Source organism: Delphinus delphis, chromosome 2 (genome assembly GCF_949987515.2).
Source record: "Delphinus delphis chromosome 2, mDelDel1.2, whole genome shotgun sequence".
Lineage (NCBI taxonomy): Eukaryota > Metazoa > Chordata > Mammalia > Artiodactyla > Delphinidae > Delphinus > Delphinus delphis.
The window spans coordinates 61,381,327-61,400,657 of record NC_082684.1 but is presented as its reverse complement, the minus strand read 5'-3'; the positions used below and the strand labels follow the sequence as shown (position 1 = coordinate 61,400,657).

The window sequence follows — 19,331 nt, the reverse complement described above, 5'->3', positions numbered from 1 at the left end:
CAGTGTGCCTCTGAGCAGGGAGAGAAGCAAATCTTCCACGAGGGGTGAGGCCTGCCTACCTGGCAATTCTTGATTGTTCATTTTGGAAGCATTAGAGTATTACTTTTAGATCTTAAGTAGGAGAACCAGGAGATGCAGGTTTATATTACTATGGTAAAGATTATTCTAGGTTTTTTTCCTGTGCATGTACATATATTACATATACATACATTTTACAAAAATGACATTAAAGATGTTGTTTTGACAGGTTATAATCCTTTGAGGATTTTTATGTTAAAACTGAAGGCCAGACATACGGGTAATTATTTTGACTTATTATCTTTACTATTTATAGTTTACAAATCAACTATATAAAATGAGCTTCCATTAGAAAGATTTTATCTGGCTCCCGTCCCAAATAGAAATATTTGAATAGGAAAGCAGAAAATTATCTAATAGAAAATATATTGTTGTGTATTTATTGCATAATCTAGTGTTAACAACAACTCTATCTAATAGATAAAATCATTCTATTTCCCAAATGAAGAAAATGTGGTTCAGAGGTTGACTAGTTCATATTTATATAGCTGGTAAAAGCTGGAATTCAGACCCAGGTCTTTCTGTTTCTAAATGTGATTTCCATTATATCCCACTGTTTTGTGAACTTGTGAAAGTGCCTCCTATTTTTTTCTCTTTATGTTTCATTCCAAATACTCATTCTCATCTTGTTTTCAGAACCAATGCTGATACAAACTAGGAAGAATCATATTTTACTCACCGTTGATGTTTTGTATTTTGTCTATTGTGACCCAATTTTGGAAGCAAGGTTTCTGCTTATTTGCGTGAGGGTTTTATCTTGTATTGTTTGTTCCCTGTTAGGAACTGAAATCTTGTTTCTGAGTCCTGGGCCAGGGCTGGGGCCTTGCAAACTGAGGGAGACTGTCCTGACATCAATTACTTAATTATTAAAAGCTCTCACTGACTACTGCCTTTATTTGCATTCCCTGTCACTGGTCGCTCCCCACTAGAATGTGCCATCATCCCATGTTAGCCCTTTCTGATGCTGCTTGCAGTGCACCACCACCCATGTTCTGTAGCTCTGTCTTTGGAATAGTGTGTTCTGTCTTCTGCTTCACATTTCCTTCCACTGTGGGTATCTGGGACTGACTTTCCCCCACTGTCCCTGTTTCCTGCATTGTCTGCCGTTGCTTAATGGTCAGGTCTAATCCTAGCCCCAGCACACCCCCACCCCTTACTTGGCCTTGTTCCTTGCTGCATGATCCTGACAATGATACCAATGAGTATAGGACTTAATCCCTGTTTGAGGTCTAGCTGCTGATACGTGTGACAGAGCACATATATCAGAGCTGTAAGAGATCTTAGCCTTCCCCTAGCCTAACCATCTCATATTATGAAGAAACAGAGGCAAAACTATGCACCTCACGTCAGTTTTGGCAGAGTTAGGACTAGAATCAACGGTAACCTCAATTAGATTATTTTTATATTCATTTTCAACAAATAGCCCCATACCTAAGTAAGCCTTAAGCATACTTTAAAAAATACAAATTGGGATGACAAATTTATATTAGTATGTACTATCAGTATTTGATAAGATATTAGATTAGTATATTTTTGTTTTATATGGAAACACCAAAAAAAAAGGAATTATTTGGAAATTTGTTTGATTTCATAACTGCCAATATCTGAAAGTTGGAATATATTTTTTTAAGCAAAGCAATGTCATTCCACCAGATGTCACTGTTTGCATGTAGCAATGAAGTTACAATGATTAAAAATAAAATCACCCCCTCTCTATTCATATTTTGTAAAAAAAAAATTCTGTATAATTGCATTCTTATTCTTCTTTAGATTTATTATTTATTAAGACTATATTCCCTGAATTTTTTCAAGTATTGAAAGTATTCATTACTTCTGCTGTAGATTTTAAAGACTTTACTAAAAAAAATTATTTGTAGATTAGCATCTTCAAGAAGATGAACTCCTAAAGTCTTTTCTAGGCCTAGGAGTTTGCTTTTCAAACAACGTGCTTTTAAGTTACTGTTTTCTAAATTGTCAATTGTGACCCAATAAGTGGATTGTGCACTCAATGTAATGGCTTGCTATGAGTCCCTTAAAGAAATGATGTCTGGGATAGAATATTGCATGTAAGTATTACTTTGGCAAAGCTTTTTACATGAACACTTTAAAATTTTTTTTTTATATTTATTTATTTATTTATTGGCTGCATTGGGTCTTAGCTGCAGCATGCGGGATCTTTCGTTGCAGCGCGCCGGCTTTTTGTTGTGGTGTGTGGGCTTCTCTCTAGTTGTGGCGTGAGGGCTCCAGAGCATGCGGGCTTATTGGTTGCGGCCTGTGGGCTCTCTAGTTGTGGTGCGCAGGGGCTTAGTTGCCCCACGGCATGTGGGATCTTAGTTTCCTGACCAGGGATCAAACCAGCGTCCCCTGCATTGCAAGACGGATTTTCAACCACTGGACCACCAGGGAAGTCCCTGAACACTCTTAAAATATCCCTGAACACATCTTTTCTGAGTTGCGTAAAAGTGACTGTGAGCTTTATCCTGCCAAGGCTCCCTCAGGTTTAGTACCCCAAGGAGCACAGTACATTTTCTAAGGAAGGGATAGGGAAGGTGTGGTGGGGGAACTTCTCTGTTAGAGTCACACCAGGGAGGGGAGAGGGTTGCAGGAGGAAGAACCCTTCCCTACGCCTCACAGGATGGAGCCCACAGTCACATTTGTGTAACTCATAAAAGATGTGGGCGAAAAAAAAAAAAAAAAAAAAGATGTGGGCGGAGATTTTTAAGAGTGCTCACAGCCTGGAGCAAATGTTCTCCAATCTTCTTTGACACAACCTATAATAAGAAGAACATTTTATATCTCTGGCCCCATGGGAGACCAGTGTTGACTGGGAAGGCGGTTTAACTCACTCTGAGAGAGATGGGCTTGTTAACTTCATTCAGTCTCTTCAGTCATGATAACAAAAATGACTGTAATATCAACCACTTACTGGTTTTTTTTGTAATTTGTGCAAACTCTTCACATATATTATTTCTAAGCGTTAGACCCTGAAAACTCCCATTGCTGTTGCTATTCATAGATGAGGAAACTGAGACTTGAGAAGGAAAAGTGACGTATCCAACACAGCACATCAAGTGGCCAAACTAAGGCTAAAATCCTGGTTTTTAACCTCATTCCAAAGGCTAGCTCTTCTCACTAGAGCAGTGCTTTATAGGCTTCCCCTGAGTATAAGGGCCATCTGGATTGTTTAAGTGTATCAGTTCTTAGGCTTTATCCCAAACCAACTGAACTAGAATCTCCAGAGGAGATATCTGGGAAGCTATAGATTTGATAAGTATCCCAGGATATTCTTATGATCAGGCTCTTTTAGAAAAGATTGCAGCACATCAGTGGTTCTCAAACTTCATTGTGCATCAGAATTAACGGTAAGGCTGGTTAAAACACAGAAGGCTGGGTTCCTCCCCAGAGCTTCTGATTCATTAAGTGTGATGGGGCTCAAGAATTTTTATTTCTAGCAAGTTCCTATGTGATACTAATGATGCTGGTTAGGAAACCCACTTTGAGAAGCAGTGCAGTACATCCTGCTAACCCAGGAATCTAGTTTCTCAGGACAGGGTCTGGGCTAACTTTGGCTGTGGGATTTTTCAAGCACAGTGTTAAACAATACATATTCAATATCTACTATATTCACATTCAAAGGAGACAGAAAATGAATAAGAATCACGCCTCTCCCACCGCAACCAGCCTGTAATCTACTGTGAAAAATATACAGAATAAAATGTAATATATTCTATAATGAACTTGCAGATCAAATGCACCAGAGAAACTAGGGAGGCAAAGATGAATTTTGGCTGGCCAGAGGGACATTTGTAAAGGCTTCGTGGAACAATTGAGGTCTGAAAGTCTTATTTTCAACACTTTCATAGCCACACTGCCTTGTAGTTCGGTTTGCCTGTCTCCCCTATTGCACCTATAGTAATCTCAGCACCTAGAGCATCTTTTGTGCAGTGAATATAGGTTGGGCCAGGTGTTGGGGAGGGAAGTAGGATTGGTAAGGTAGATGGTTCCCAGACTGTGGAGGACCCTGATGGCCAGGCTTAGGAGCTTGGGTTTTACCCTGTGTGTGTAGTCACTAAAGTATTTGGAAGGGGGTAGCTGATGAGAACTCTGTCAGGGATCTGTAACATGGATTGGAGGTGGGAAAGTCTGGAGGTGAGGGACAGCAAAGATGTTATCATAGGACTTAGCTGAGAGGAAATGCAACAGGATGGAGAAACACTGGAGGGAGAAGGATCAGGACAAGTGATTACTGTTGGGGGTGAGGGAGAAGTTGGAGATGAAGAGATTTTCATTCTGAACCACTGAGATGGTGGTGGTCTCCAAAGGGGAGATCTCTAAAAAGGATTGGTTCTTTTCTCTGGAAATAAAGAAGGAAGCAGGGAAAATCTGGACAAAAATTTCAAGCAAGTGATTCATCTTTGTCAGACAGGAACAGTTGCTAACCTTGGGTAGCCTTTCCACTAAGGCCCCCAGTTTATGTCTACCAGAGCTATGCACTCTAAAGTGGCCAGTGACTTCTTTCACTTTCCTTCCAACCAAATAGAATTTCTATTTCTTTGATGCACATTTGGGATGTGAAAAGACAGTAATATGTGAATGACTCTGACTACTTTGTTTTTGGCTTCTGAACAGATAAAAATATAGCAGTGCCTCAAGATAGCTTCTTAAGTCACCCCTCTCCTCCTTGATCTTGATATCTGTATTCTCTCGCTCATTATTCTAGACAATAGAATACCCTGCTCTTTTGTTTTTCCTGGATATATCAGTCAGGATTCAGTTGCAGAAAACAGAAATAGTTTTAGCTATTTTAAGCATAAAGGGGTCTATAATAATGGGAATGTGATGCTTTTAAAATCAATGGAAAGATTGGAAGAATGGGCTCTAGGCAGGAGGATTTTCCAGAGCTGACTCATACAGCACGTTTAACTGGCTGCCAAAGCTGCTGCTCCTTCTGGCACAGTCAGGAAGGTGGGAAATCTGGAGGCCAACACTGGCAACAAACCACCTTAGCTGAAATTCAGGGATCGTGTGGCCTCTAGTGTCACAGCTTTTGACTCTGGAGCCTTGCTGTGTCTGTTTGAATGCTCACTGGCAAAAAAGTCTACCCACAAAAGAAGTAACTGGAACCCTGCCACAGAAGAACTCAACGTCACCATGACTGCTTGCCAGCAGGAACATCAGAACCTTCTTCGTTCCAAATTGTACGTGAGTGCACGTGGTTAGTAGATCCTAAAACACATCCAGGACACTGGCTGCAGGAGGGTCTTCACCTCCCCATCCTCAGCAGTTGGAGAAAGTGTATTGGAGGGAGGATGGACTGGATGTCGAATGGCAATCTGTTATGTCCACTGTGCTGGGAGTTGAGCTTTATCTTCTCTTTGAATTCAAATATTGGACTGGATGAGATAGGAAGCTTTTCCCTGTGAACCTACTTTGGCAAAGCCCTGTCTTCTCCAGCCTAGCTTTGGGTGGGCCTGATTTTTAAGAGGTGGTTTGATGGAATCTAAGGATTTCAGCATATCGTTAAGTAGTCAGTTTGATATGTGTGTGCTTTGCCTTCACATTTGGTGGCTCATAAACTGATTGTCTATTCATATAATGGTATAACAAAAAGTTAGAGGGAACAGTGGCTCTACTTCCAAGCGAAATTGAAATATAGCTATAGTCTGTGTAGGTCTACTTTATACTCATTTTATATTTCTTTTACAGTAAGTGCTGCAATACAAAAGCTAATGTCTTTTCAAGGAGTCTGTAAGTCAGCCATTAATGACACATTTTGCCTTCAGATTTTGAGTTACCTCATCTCTTGGTTTAATTTAGGTTTTTGTTGATAAGTTTTTTTGTTTTGTTTTGTTTTTTGTGGTACGTGGGCCTCTCACTGTTGTGGCCTCTCCCGTTGTGGAGTACAGGCTCCGGACGCACAGGCTCAGCGGCCATGGCTTACGGGCCCAGCCGCCCCGCGGCATGTGGGATCTTCCCGGACCGGGACACGAACCCGTGTCCCCTGCATTGGCAGGCAGACTCTCAACCACTGCGCCACCAGGGAAGCCCCCTGTTGATAAGTTTTAAACCTCCTGTGTATATTCTTATGTATATGTAGTTTGTAGCCTAGAAATAAAGACCTAATGCCGTAACAGTTTTCTGTTCATCTTGGCAAGATACTAATCAGGAAGGGAAAACCTTAATGTGAGAAGGCAGTTCTGCTTAGGCTGATGCTTTGCCTCAGTCTAAGAAATGAAACCATTTCCTGTGACTTGGAGTGAGGAGCAGGTTAGGGATCAGAAGGCAGAGAACTTTTTACCTCTCTTATCATGAGGCTTTCATAGAGTGAATTTATTATTCCAATATTATAAAACAAAACCACCGAAAGATTACTACTAAAATGCATTCAGAAGCCAACAATTATTCTTGAATTATTTCCCATTTTGGATTATCTGACTTCTGCACAATATCTATTTAGTACAAATATCAAACGTTTATTTCGGTAGAGATATAAAATGAGAGAAAACACCCTTTGACTTATCAATGGCTTAAAGAACAATTTTTTTTTGTTATTAAAAACCCTGTAGAATACTGCAAGGAATTCCTGTTATGGGTGACAATGAAGAATATGTTGCCGTCCTTCCAACAAGACCAGGGATACCACCTGAATTGGCACCAGGAACTGGACGGAGCGCTCACAAACCACACCTACAACTCTCGGGAGAGGAAGTAAGAAGTTCCTTTAATATTAGTTTTCTCTATCTTACAAGCTGTCAGACTTTTTGGTTTCAGGACCCTTTTTATACTTTTAAAAAGTTTTGAGGACTTCAATAATTATTTATGTGGGTTATATCTATTGACATTTACAGTGTTGGAAATTAAAACTGGGAAAATGCTTAAATGTTTATTTTTTAAAATTAAAAATAACAGTAATAAAGTCATATATGTTAACATAATGTATTTTTATGAAAAATAGTTATATTTTTTAAAACAGAAAAGTAGTGTAAAACTAGGATTATATTTTTTTTTGCAAATTTCTTTAATGTCTGGCTTAATAGATGACAGCTGGGTTCTTACGTTTGCTTCTGCATTCAATTTTGTGGTAGGTTGTTTTGGTTGAAATATATGAGGAAAATTCTGGCTTCATGAAGATATATAGTTGGAAAGGAAGAGATTATTTTAATAGACTTTTAACATAATTATGGATATTCTCCTTTATTAATATACCAAAACTTTACAAGTGGTAGTTTCTTGAAACTTAGTTGTGAGACTTCCACTTCTGGGGATGATGCAGTAGAAGTACTTTTTCCTATTCCTCCTGCTAAGTACAGGTAAAAACCTGCGTGTTACAAACAGGACAGATCTAAAAGGTGGAGAGACTAAGGCACTAACTAGGAACTTTGGGACCCAACAAATGGCACAGTGGCGAGTTAGTTCCTTGGGTTTTCTTTTTTGCTTCACATATTCTAGACTTAGAGTTGAAAAATTGGTAACCTAGAAAGAAAACTAGGTAAAGACAGAAGAAAAAAAAAAAGTCCAAACAAAAGCCTACTCCCTCTAGCCAAAGAACCAGGAAAGGGACAGCCTAGCAAGACAAAACTTTTCAACAATAACTACTCTACCCTAGCCAAACACCACAGAAAAAATGGTGGCCCTGGTCCTTTCCTCACCTCTGCCAGCAAAGGCCTAGAAGGAAAACTAGACTTTTGCTCTTGCCCAGAGTATAAGAAGGCACTATAATACCCCTGCCAGGGTGGTATCAATGAAGGCTGTTTGGGGCTGGAACTTTAAGCTTAATAAAGTGGTAATGAGGTTTCCCCTCTTACTGTGTTAGTTGAGACCACATGGGGATCCTGGACTTGCATCCCCACCTAGTAGTAATGAGCCACTCCTCTCCCTCCCCACTGTGGTGGTACCAGAGGAAGCCTAGCAGAGTGTCAGTTAAAACAGAAGGTTTAAATAAGATCCAGAGCCTCAGAGCAAAATACCCCAAATATCCAAATTTCAACTGAAAATCACTAATCATACCAAGAACCAGGAAAGTCTCAAACTGAACGTAAGAAGATAATCAATAGATGCTATTGCTTAGATAACAGAGATGTTAGAATTATCTGACAATGATTTTAAAGCTACCATCCTAAAAATGCTTCAGCGATAATTATGAACACACCTGAAACAAATTAAAAAAAAATAGAAAGATTCAGAAAAGAAATAGAAAGTCTTAGCATAGACATTGAAGATACATAGTAAAGAAATTGAAGACATTTTAGAATTGAAAAAATATAGTAACTAAAATAAAATGCTCAGCAGGTGGGCTCAAAAGTAGCATGGATGAAACAGGAAGTGAACTTGAAGATAAAACAATAGAATTTATCCAGTTTGAGCAACAAAGAGAAACAGACTGAAAAAAAAAATTAACAGACCCTCAGGGACTTGTGGGAGTAAAACAAAAGATCTAACATTTGTGTTATCACAGTCCTGGAAGGAGAAGAGGAAGAGGGGTGACTGAAAACGTATAGGAAGAAATAATGACTGGAAACTTCCCCAATTTAGCAAAAGACTTAAACCTACATATTCAGGAAGCTGAGCAAACTCCAAGTAAGAAAAATCCAAAGAAATCTGTACCAAGTCACTTACTAGTGAAACTTATGAAAACTAATAACAAAGAAAAAAATCTTGAAAGCATCAAGAGAGAAGTAATATGTTACCTACAGGAGAAAAACAATTTTAATGGCAGTGGATTTCTCATCAGAAACCATGGAGGCCAGAAGTAAGTGGTGGAACATTTTTCAAATGCTGAAAGGAAAGAACTGTAAGCCCTGAGTCCTATATCCAGAGAAGATATCCTTCGGGGATGAAAGGGAATCAAGACATTTTCAGATGAAAGGAAACTAAGAGAATTTGTCACCCAACAGACTTACACTACAAGAAAGGCTAGAAGATGTTCTCTAAACAGGAAAAAAAAAATGATGAAAGAAAAAATCTCAGAATATCTAAAAGGAACAAAAACGTGTAAAACAAAAACACAGGTAAATGCAATAGAGTTTCCTTCTCCTTTTGAGTTTTCTAAATTATGTCTGTCAGTTGAAAAAAAATTATACTGTTAAATGTATATAGAGGAAATGTTTAAGACAACTGTATTATAAATGGAGAAGAGTAAAGAGACATAAAGGGAGGTAAGGTTTCTACACATCACTTGAACTGGTAAATTGGAGACATCAGTAGACTTTGATAAGTTATGTTTATTATGTTTATATAATGTAATACCTAGAGCAAAACTAAAAAGCTATACAAAGAAATATATACTCAAAAATACCATAGATAAATAAAAGTGGAATTCTAAAATATGTCCATGTAACAGGAAAGCAGGAAATAGAAAACAGAGAAACAAAAGAAACCAGAGAGAACAAGGAGAAAACAAAAATGAAATGGCAGACAAAATCCCTAACTTAAATACATCAGCCACTATGGAGAACAGTATGGAGGTTCCTTAAAAAACTAAAAATAGAAATACCATATGACCCAGCAATTCCACTACTGGGCATATACCCTGAGGAAACCATAATTCAAAAAGAGACATGTACCACAATGTTCATTGCAGCTCTATTTACAATAGCCAGGACATGGAAGCAACCTAAGTGTCCATCAACAGATGAATGGAAAAAGAAGATGTGGCACATATATACAATGGAATATTACTCGGCCATAAAAAGAAATGAAATTGAGTTATTTGTAGTGAGGTGGATGGACCTAGAGTCTGTCATACAGAATGAAGTAAGTCAGAAAGAGAAAAACAAATACCGTACACTAATACATATATATGGAATCTAAAAAAAAAAATGTTACTGAACCTAGGGGTAGGACAAGAACAAAGATGCAGACATATAGAATGGACTTGAGGACACCGTGTTGTGGGGAAGGAGAAGCTGGGACGAAGTGAGAGAGTAGCATTGACGTATATACACTACCAAATATAAAATAGATAGCTAGGGAGATCATAGCATGGGGAGATAGCACAGGGAGATCAACTCAGCGCTTAGCATAGCACAGGGAGATCAACTCAGTGCTTTGTGACCACCTGGGGGGTGGGATAGGGAAGGTGGGAGGGAGGCTCAAGAGGGAGGGGATATGGGGATATATGTATACATATAGCTGATTCACTTTGTTATACAGCAGAAACTGACACAACATTGTAAAGCAATTATACTCCAATAAAGATATAAAAAAATATATATATGGTCTAAATACACCAGTTAAGTTACAGAGCTTGCAGAGTGGGTTAAAAGACATGACCAACTATTTAGTGTCCACAAGAAACTGACTTCAAATATAATGACTTAGAGAAGTTGAAAGTAAAAGGGTAAAAAAAGATAAGTCGTGCAAACACTAATCAAAGAAAGGCAGGAGTGGCTATATTAATATCAGATAAAGTAGACTTCCCAGCAAAGAAAGTTATCAGAGACAGAGAGAGGCATTATATTATGATAAAAGGGTCAATCCACCAGGAAGACATAGTAGTCTTAAAGAGTGTGTGCACAAAACAGCTGCAAAATATGTGAAGCAAAAACTGGTAGAACTAAAAGGACAAATAGGCCATTCCACAATTATACTTGGAGACTTCAACACCCCTCTCTAAATGGTTGGTAGAACACTTAGAAAATCAGCAAGGATGGAGAAAAATCAATAACTCCATCAACCAACAGGATCTAATTGAAATGTACAGAACACTACACCCAACAAGAGCAGAATACATATTCTTTTCATGTTCCTGCAGGACATATACCAAGATAAAACAAATCCATAATGAAATCAAACTAGAGATTAATAACAAAGGTAACAGAAAAATCTCCAAACTGTTGGAATCTAAACAATACAGGTATAAGTAATCCATGTGTTAATCCAGGGAGTCTCAAGGGATTTTAAAAATACATTGAAAAACAATTGAACTGAATTAAAATGAAAATACAACACATCAAAATTTGTGGAACACAGATAATGCAGTGCCGAGAGGGAAAATTATAGCACTAAATGCTTATAGTAAAAAAGAGAAAGTCTCAAATCAATAATTTAAGGTCCCACCTCAAGAGCCTAGAAAAAGAAGAGCAAAATAAACCCAAAGCAAGCAGTGGGAAGGAATAATGAAGAGCAGAAATCAATAAGGTTGAAAACATGAAAACAATAGAGAAAATCCATGAAACAAAGAGGTAGTTCTTAGAAAAAATTGACCTCTAGCAAGACTGATACGGAAAAACCAGAAAATACACAAATTACCAATATTAGAAGTGAAACAGGAGATATCACTGCAGACCCTCCAGACATCAAAATAATAATAAGGGAATACTATAAACAACTCTACACACATAAATTTGACAACTTAGACAAAACAGAGCAGTTCCTCAAAAAACACAAACTACCACAACTCACTCAATATGAAATAAATACTTTGAATAGCTCTATAATGTTAAGGAAAGTGTATGCTTAATTAACAAAACTCCTTTCTCAGAACCCTGAAAAATAGTTTGGCAGTTAAAAAACCAAAATAAACATGCAACTACTATTAAGCATGTTGCAGAATGAATACATAAACTCTATAAGGATAAGTCTTCAGAGAATTATGCTGGTAAAAACCAATTCCAAAACACTACACACTGGCTGATTTTATTATATAACATTCATGAAGTGACAAAATTACAGAAATGGAGAACAGATTAGTGGTTTTCAGGGTTTCAGAATGAGGGTGGGTGGGAATGGGAGGAGTGTGTCTATACAGGACAATATGAGGGATCACTTACAGTGATGGAAATGTTCTGCATCTTAACTATATGAATGTCAATATTTTGTTATTCTGTACTACAGTTTTGCAAGATGTTACCTTTGAGGTAAACTGAGTAAAGGATAGATAGGGTCTCTCTGTATTATTTCTTAAAACTGTCTGTGAATCTATAATTATCTCAAAGTTAAAAGTTTAATATAAGAATTGTGGTTGTTGGACCAGTACCAAAAAAAAAAAAATTAAACTTAGCTGAAAAGAAAATGTATTAAATGATAATTTGTACAGGTAAAAAAGTTTGTTGCAATTGAAATCTGAAACCATGTCAATGACTTTTTTATACCTTATTACATGAAAATCTATTGCCTCATTTTGTACTTTGAATGGCTCTTTTACCCATGCATGATTTTGTAACATTTTGCATTGGTCATTTAGAAAGTACTATTCATCAAGTTATGTAGATCTTCAAATGTTGACACATTTCACTAATATATAATGTCAAAATATCTCAATTTTAATATTATCAGAAAAGTCTTTTAGCACTGGGAACCTGGCAAGCTCATGGTGAGGGACACAATTTTTCCAAAATTCTAATTATTGCTAAAAGCTTAAATTTTTTCTCTTGACACAAATATTCTCAATTATTTTATTTGAAATGACTGATTTTCTCATTTTCAAGAAAATGCTTACCACAAACCGAAGTCTGAATAAAGGTTGTTTGATATTTGTCCTCTCAAGTAAAAATGGTAGCTAGTTCAGTTCAGAACTCAAACAATAGCACACATGTTTTTCCTCAAAACCACCATCCTACTGCACTATGGCCACAGAAGAACTTCATGTGTACTTATCATTTTGTTACACTGAATATTAAAAAGATATTCACTTAAAAGTTGAGATTTAATAAAATGAACATTTTTTTCCTGCTTTGTGGGGGTATTTTTAAGATCCTGCTGCCTTAATTCACACTAAGGTCCACCAATTTTACTCTTTTTTTTTTTTTAACACAAAGTGCAAATTTCAACACAGTGAAAAAGGCAAATGACCTCTTTGTATTTTTAGTGTGGAAAGGTCTTGAAAAGACCCCTGAAAGGTCTTGAGGCTCTCCAGAGCTCAGACCACATTTTAGAAACTGTTGTTCATCCTTATATTTCATTTATATGAAGCTCAACTTACCCCTGAAGCTAATTTGCATGTCTCTCTCCCTTAGTGAATATAATATTCTGACATTGAGTCTTCAGTATGAACATGAGTTATTGTATTGGGTTGTAACATATGTAGTAACCTTAGGGGCTGTGCAGGTGCTGTTTTACTAAATTAACCTAGCTTGCTTTATAGTTAGTGCAATCTTTACCCTCCTGTCAAGTTCTAGCAGCCACCAACCTGGCTGTTTTTAACCATTTTCCTCATTTCCTCTTAGAAAGTTCTGAGCATTGCTGGGGAAACCAGTTTACCATGATGAGTGTTTCTTTGCTAGTTTAATTTGACACATTCTCTCCTGAAAGTGCATCTGTGTTTTTCCTTGAGAGCAAAATCGTGCTGTTTAGTGATAGATTTTCCTCTCTTCCCACTTAGAGGCTTGTATTCTGCCTTCTTCTAGGGGAATAATTGTATTCTGGATGCTTAAGCTGCTGAAAGTCTACCTACTACAAGGGAAGAGTTACCATATTGTATGTGACATATCATTTGAATATCTGAAATCTTAATTTCTAGGTGATCTTTGGAAAAAGAATTGTCAGCTGATTTTGGAAGAGTTTATTCATCTTTTGTCAAGGAATTCCTGGCTCTAGGTCTATACAGCATAAAGTGATGCAGTGTGCCCACCAAATAGAGGATGAGTGAGATGGAAACAATTTTGAATTTCTGTGGTGGACAAATTAACGTGGCAACTGCAAAATCTACCTTTCTCTAAATAAATACTCTGTTGGTAGAGAGGAAATGTGATCAAAGAATAGTTGACTAGAAATAAAAGTGCTGAAGACTCAGTATCAGCTTATAATTGTGAATCTTTATTTACTGTGTTTGGGTCTTTGGATATTACTGTCAGAAGTCTGTATAGCAACCATGCTCCAGGAGATGGTCACTCTTAAGGTTTCATAGTTAATGTTAGAGTAATGCTTGTAAGTTGATGCTTTAAAATCATCTGTGCTCATTTTTTTCTGGTGAAAGACAAATCTTGTTGGGGAAAGTGCTTGGTCCAATTAAATATTATTCAAAGTCAATGAAAGTTAAGGAAAACACAATTACCAATAATACCGTGGATTCAGATAGCTATTATTTTAAAAAATCTTGCCACATTTTCTTCAAATCTTGTCATGAATGCCTGATTAAGTTTTTCACTTCCAGCTATTTTTAAAAATTATTTTTCTTTTACTGTTTGTTTTATTATTATTATTTTATTGATAGTAAACTTTATTTTTTAGAATAGTCTTAGACTTCCAGAAAAATTACAAAGACAGTGTGGAGATTTCCCACACTCTGTTTCCCCTATTATTAACATGAAAATGGTGGGTTAATAGTGGCCCCCAAAATATCCAAGTCCTAACCCATGGTACCTGTGAATGTGACCTTATTTGGAAATAGGGTCTTTACAGATGTAATTAAGAATCTTGGAATGAGATCACCTTGGATTTAGGGTTAGCCCTAAACCCAAGGGTAAGCCCTAAATCCAATATAACTGGTGTCCTTATAAGAAGAGAATGCTCTGTGAACACACAGACACACAGGGAAGACGCCTCGAACTGATGGAAGCAAATTGGAATGATGCCACTGCAAGCCAAGGAATGCCAAGGGTTGCTGGCAACCACTAGAAGCTAGGAAGAGGCACAGGAGAATTCTCTGTAGCATTCAGAGGGAGCATGGCCCTGTTGACACCCTGATGGACTTCTTGTTTCCAGAACTCTGAGAGAATAAATTTCTGTTGTTTTAAGCCACCGAATTGTATTTGCTACAGTAGCGCTAAGAAACTACCAATACATCTTAGAGCAGTATGGTACATTTGTTAAAATCAGTGAACTGATATTTATACGTTATTATTAACTAAGGTCCATACTTCATTCAGATTTCCTAAGTTTTAATGTAATGCCCATTTTCTGTTCCAGGATTCCCTCCAGGATACCACATTACATTTAGTTGTTATGTTTCCTTAGGCTTCTCTTGGCTGTGACAGTTTCTGAGACTTTCCTTGTTTTTGTTGACCTTGACAGTTTGGGAGAGTACTGGTCAGGTATTTTGTAGACTGTCCCTAATCGGGATTGACTGATGTGTTTTTGATTTGATTGTGTTATGTGATTTTGGGAGGAAGACCACTGAGGTAAGGTGCCATTTTCATCATATCATATTTAGAGTACGTATTATCAATATGACTTATCATGGTTGATGTTAACTTTAATCACCTGGCTGAGGTAGTGTCTGCCAGGTTTTCTTTATTGTCAATTTTCTCTTTTTGCCTCCTTTCCGTTCTGTACTCTGGAAAGAAGTCACTATGTGCAGCCCACACTTAAGGAATGTGGAGCTATGCTCCACCTCTTTCAGAGCAGAGTATCTACAAAGATTAATTTGAATTCATCTGGACAGGATGTTTGTCTGTTCTTCCCATTTATTTATTTATTCAGTCATTTACTTATATCAGTATGACCCATGGATGTTTATGCTATACTTTGAGTTATATTACAATACTACTTTATTATTATTGTTATTATTTTGCTAAAATTGTTTGAGCTTTGGTCATTGAGAGCTCCTTCAGTTGTCTCCTACGTCCCTTTGACAGACCCCATCACTGTGGGATTTTTTTTTTTAACACTTAATTACTGGTAGTACAGATGCTCCAGGTTTATCTTGCGTATTTCCTGCCCCAGTCCATAGAATCAGCCATTTCTACAGGGAGCCTCAGTTCCCTTTATTGGAGAATGTAGTTAGAAACTAAGATCAGAGCATTGGATGTGCTTGTTGCTGCTGGGGCTTTGTTGCTTCTAGGCCTTCTCACCTCACACAAATATATGTCTGTATACTAACTCTTTCCTATAAATACACATATTTATAATACACATAATAAATATAATAAATATACATAATATTTCTATCTGTAGCCATCTTTTTTTTAAGTTTTGAATTTTATTTATTTATTTATACAACAGGTTCTTATTAGTCATCAGTTTTATACACATCAGTGTATACATGTCAATCCCAATCGCCCAGTTCAGCACACCACCATCCCCACCCCCTCACAACTTTCCCCCCTTGGTGCCCATACATTTGTTCTCTACATCTGTGTATCAACTTCTGCCCTGCAAACCGATTCATCTGTATCATTTTTCTAGGTTCCACATACATGCGATAATATATGATATTTGTTTTTCTCTCTCTGACTTACTTCACTCTGTATGACAGTCTCTAGATCCATCCATGTCTCAACAAATGACTCAATTTCGTTCCTTTTTATGGCCGAGTAATATTCCATTGTATATACGTACCACAACTTCTTTATCCATTTGTCTGTCGATGGGCATTTAGGTTGCTTCCATGACCTGGCTATTGTAAATAGTGATGCAGTGAACATTGGGGGGCATGTGTCTTTTTGAATTATGGTTTTCTCTGGGTATATGCCCAGTAGTGGGATTGCTGGATCATATGGTAATTCTATTTTTAGTTCTTTAAGGAACCTCCATACTGTTCTCCATAGTGGCTGTATCAATTTACATTCCCTCCAACAGTGCAAGAGGGTTCCCTTTTCTCCATACCCTCTCCAGCATTTGTTGTTTGTAGATTTTCTGATGAAGCCCGTTCTAACTGGTGTGAGGTGATACCTCATTGTAGTTTTGATTTGCATTTCTCTAATAATTAGTGATGTTGAGTAGCTTTTTATGTGCTTCTTGGCCATCTGTATGTCCTCTTTGGAGAAATGTCTATTTAGGTTTTCTGCCCATTTTTGGATTGGGTTGTTTGTTTCTTTAACATTGAGCTGCATGAGCTGTTTATATATTTTGGAGATTAATCCTTTGTCCATTGATTCGTTTGCAAATATTTTCTCCCATTCTGAGGATTGTCTTTTCGTCTTGTTTATGGTTTCCTTTGCTGTGCAAAAACTTTTAAGTTTCATTCGGTCCCATTTATTTTTGTTTTTATTTCCATAACTGTAGGAGGTGGATCAAAAAAGATCTTGCTGTGATTTATGTCAAAGAGTGTTCTTCCTATGTTTTCCTCTAAGAGTTTTATATTTTCTGGTCTTACATTTAGGTCTCAAATCCATTTTTAGTTTATTTTTATGTATGGTGTTAGGGAGTGTTCTAATTTAATTCTTTTACATGTAGCTGTCCAGTTTTCCCAGCACCACTTATTGAAGAGACTGTCTTTTCTCCATTGTATATCCTTGCCTCCTTTGTCATAGACTAGTTGACCATAGGTGCATGGATTTATCTCTGGGCTTTCTATCTTGTTCCATTGATCTATGTTTCTGTTTTTGTGCCAGTACCATATTGTCTTGATTACTGTAGCTTTGTAGTATAGTCTGAAGCCCAGGAGTCTAATTCCTCCAGCTCTGTTTTTTTCCCTCAAGACTACTTTGGCTATTTGGGGTCTTTTGTGTCTCCATACAAATTTTAAGATTATTTTGTTCTAGTTCCATAAAAAATGCCATTGGTAATTTGATAGGAATTGCATTGAATCTGTAGATTGCTTTGGGTAGTATAGTCATTTTCACAATATTGATTCCTCCAATCCAAGAACATGGTATATCTCTCCATTTGTTGGTATCATCTTCAATTTCTTTCATCAGTGTCTTATAGTTTTCTGCATGCAGGTCTTTTGTCTCCCTAGGTAGGTTTATTCCTAGGTATTTTATTCTTTTTGTTGCAATGGTAAATGGGAGTGTTTCCTTCATTTCTCTTTCAGATTTTTCATCATTAGTGTATAGGAATGCCAGAGATTTCTGTGCATTAATTTTGTATCCTGCAACTTTACCAAATTCATTGATTAGCTCTAGTAGTTTTATGGTGGCATCTTTAGGATTCTCTATGTATAGTATCATATCACCTGCAAACAGTGACAGTTTTACTTCTTCTTTTCCAGTTTGTATTCCTTTTATTTCTTTTTCTTCTCTGACTGCCGTGGCTAGGACTTCCAAAACTACGTTGAATAATAGTGGTTAGAGTGGACATCCTTGTCTTGTTCCTGATCTTAGAGGAAATGCTTTCAATTTTTCACCATCGAGAATGATGTTTGCTGTGGGTTTTTCATATATGGCCTTTATTATGTTGAGGTAGGTTCCCTCTATGCCCACTTTCTGGAGAGTGTTTATCATAAATGGGTGTTGAATTTTGTCAAAAGCTTTTTCTGCATCTATTGAGATGATCATATGATTTTTATTCTTCAGTTTGTTAATATGGTGTATCACATTGATTGATTTGCATATATTGAAGAATCCTTGCATCCCTGGGATAAATCCCACTTGATCATGGTGTAAGATCCTTTTAATGTGTTGTTGGAATCTGTTTGCTAGTATTTTGTTGAGGATTTTTGCATCTATTTTCATCAGTGATATTGGTCTGTAATTTTCTTTTTTTGTAGTGTCTTTGTCTGGTTTTGGTATCATGGTGATGGTGGCCTCATAGAATGAGTTTGGGAATGTTCCTTCCTCTGCAATTTTTTGGAAGAGTTTGAGAAGGATGGGTGTTAGTTCTTCTCTAAATGTTTGATAGAATTCACCTGTGAAGCCATCTGGTCTTGGACTTTTGTTTGTTGGAAGATTTTTAATCACAGTTTTACTTTCATTACTTGTGATTGGTCTGTTCATATTTTCTATTTCTTTCTGGTTCAGTCTTGGAAGGTTATACCTTTCTAAGAATTTGTCCATTTCTTCCAGGTTGTCTATTTTGTTGGTATAGAGTTACTTGTAGTAGTCTCTTAGGGTGCTTTGTATTTCTGCGGTGTCTGTTGTAACTTCTCCTTTGTCATTTCTAATTTTATTGATTTGAGTCCTCTCCCACTTTTTCTTGATGAGTCTGGCTAATGGTTTATTAATTTTGATTATCTTCTCAAAGAACCAGCTTTTAGTTTTATTGATCTTTACTATTGTTTTCTTTGTTTCTATTTCATTTATTTCTGCTCTGATCTTTATGCTTTCTTTCCTTCTGCTAACTTTGCGTTTTGTTTTTTCTTCTTTCTCTAGTTCCTTTAGGTGTAAGGTTAGACTGTTTATTTGAGATTTTTCTTGTTTCTTGAGGTAGGCTTGTATAGCAATAAACTTCTCTCTTAGAACTGCTTTTGCCACATCCCACAGGTTTTGGATTGTCGTATATGTAACCATCTTTGTCTAACTTAAGCTAAGCATGAGTTCATACTGATGTCTACAACTCTAATTCATGACCACATGTATCATTCTAACCTCCTCCCTTACTTATCTTTAAGCTCCCTACAGTGAGTGACAAACCTGGCTCCCACCATCCTCCATCCATTTACTTAATTGTTTAATTCCAGTATAGAAGTATCAGAATTATTAACCCATATTCCT

At 37.0% G+C, this 19,331-nt stretch overlaps 1 protein-coding gene across 1 annotated transcript in view; it reads left to right on the top strand.

Moving 5' to 3' along the window:
• The window catches only part of TTC6 (tetratricopeptide repeat domain 6), a 210,017-nt gene that overhangs the window by 96,145 nt on the left and 94,541 nt on the right, over positions 1-19,331 (top strand). Inside the window, exon 6 of the mRNA XM_060004656.1 lies at positions 6,645-6,786. Coding sequence (XP_059860639.1) covers positions 6,645-6,786 — 142 coding nt within the window. The remainder of the gene's footprint in view (positions 1-6,644; positions 6,787-19,331) is intronic.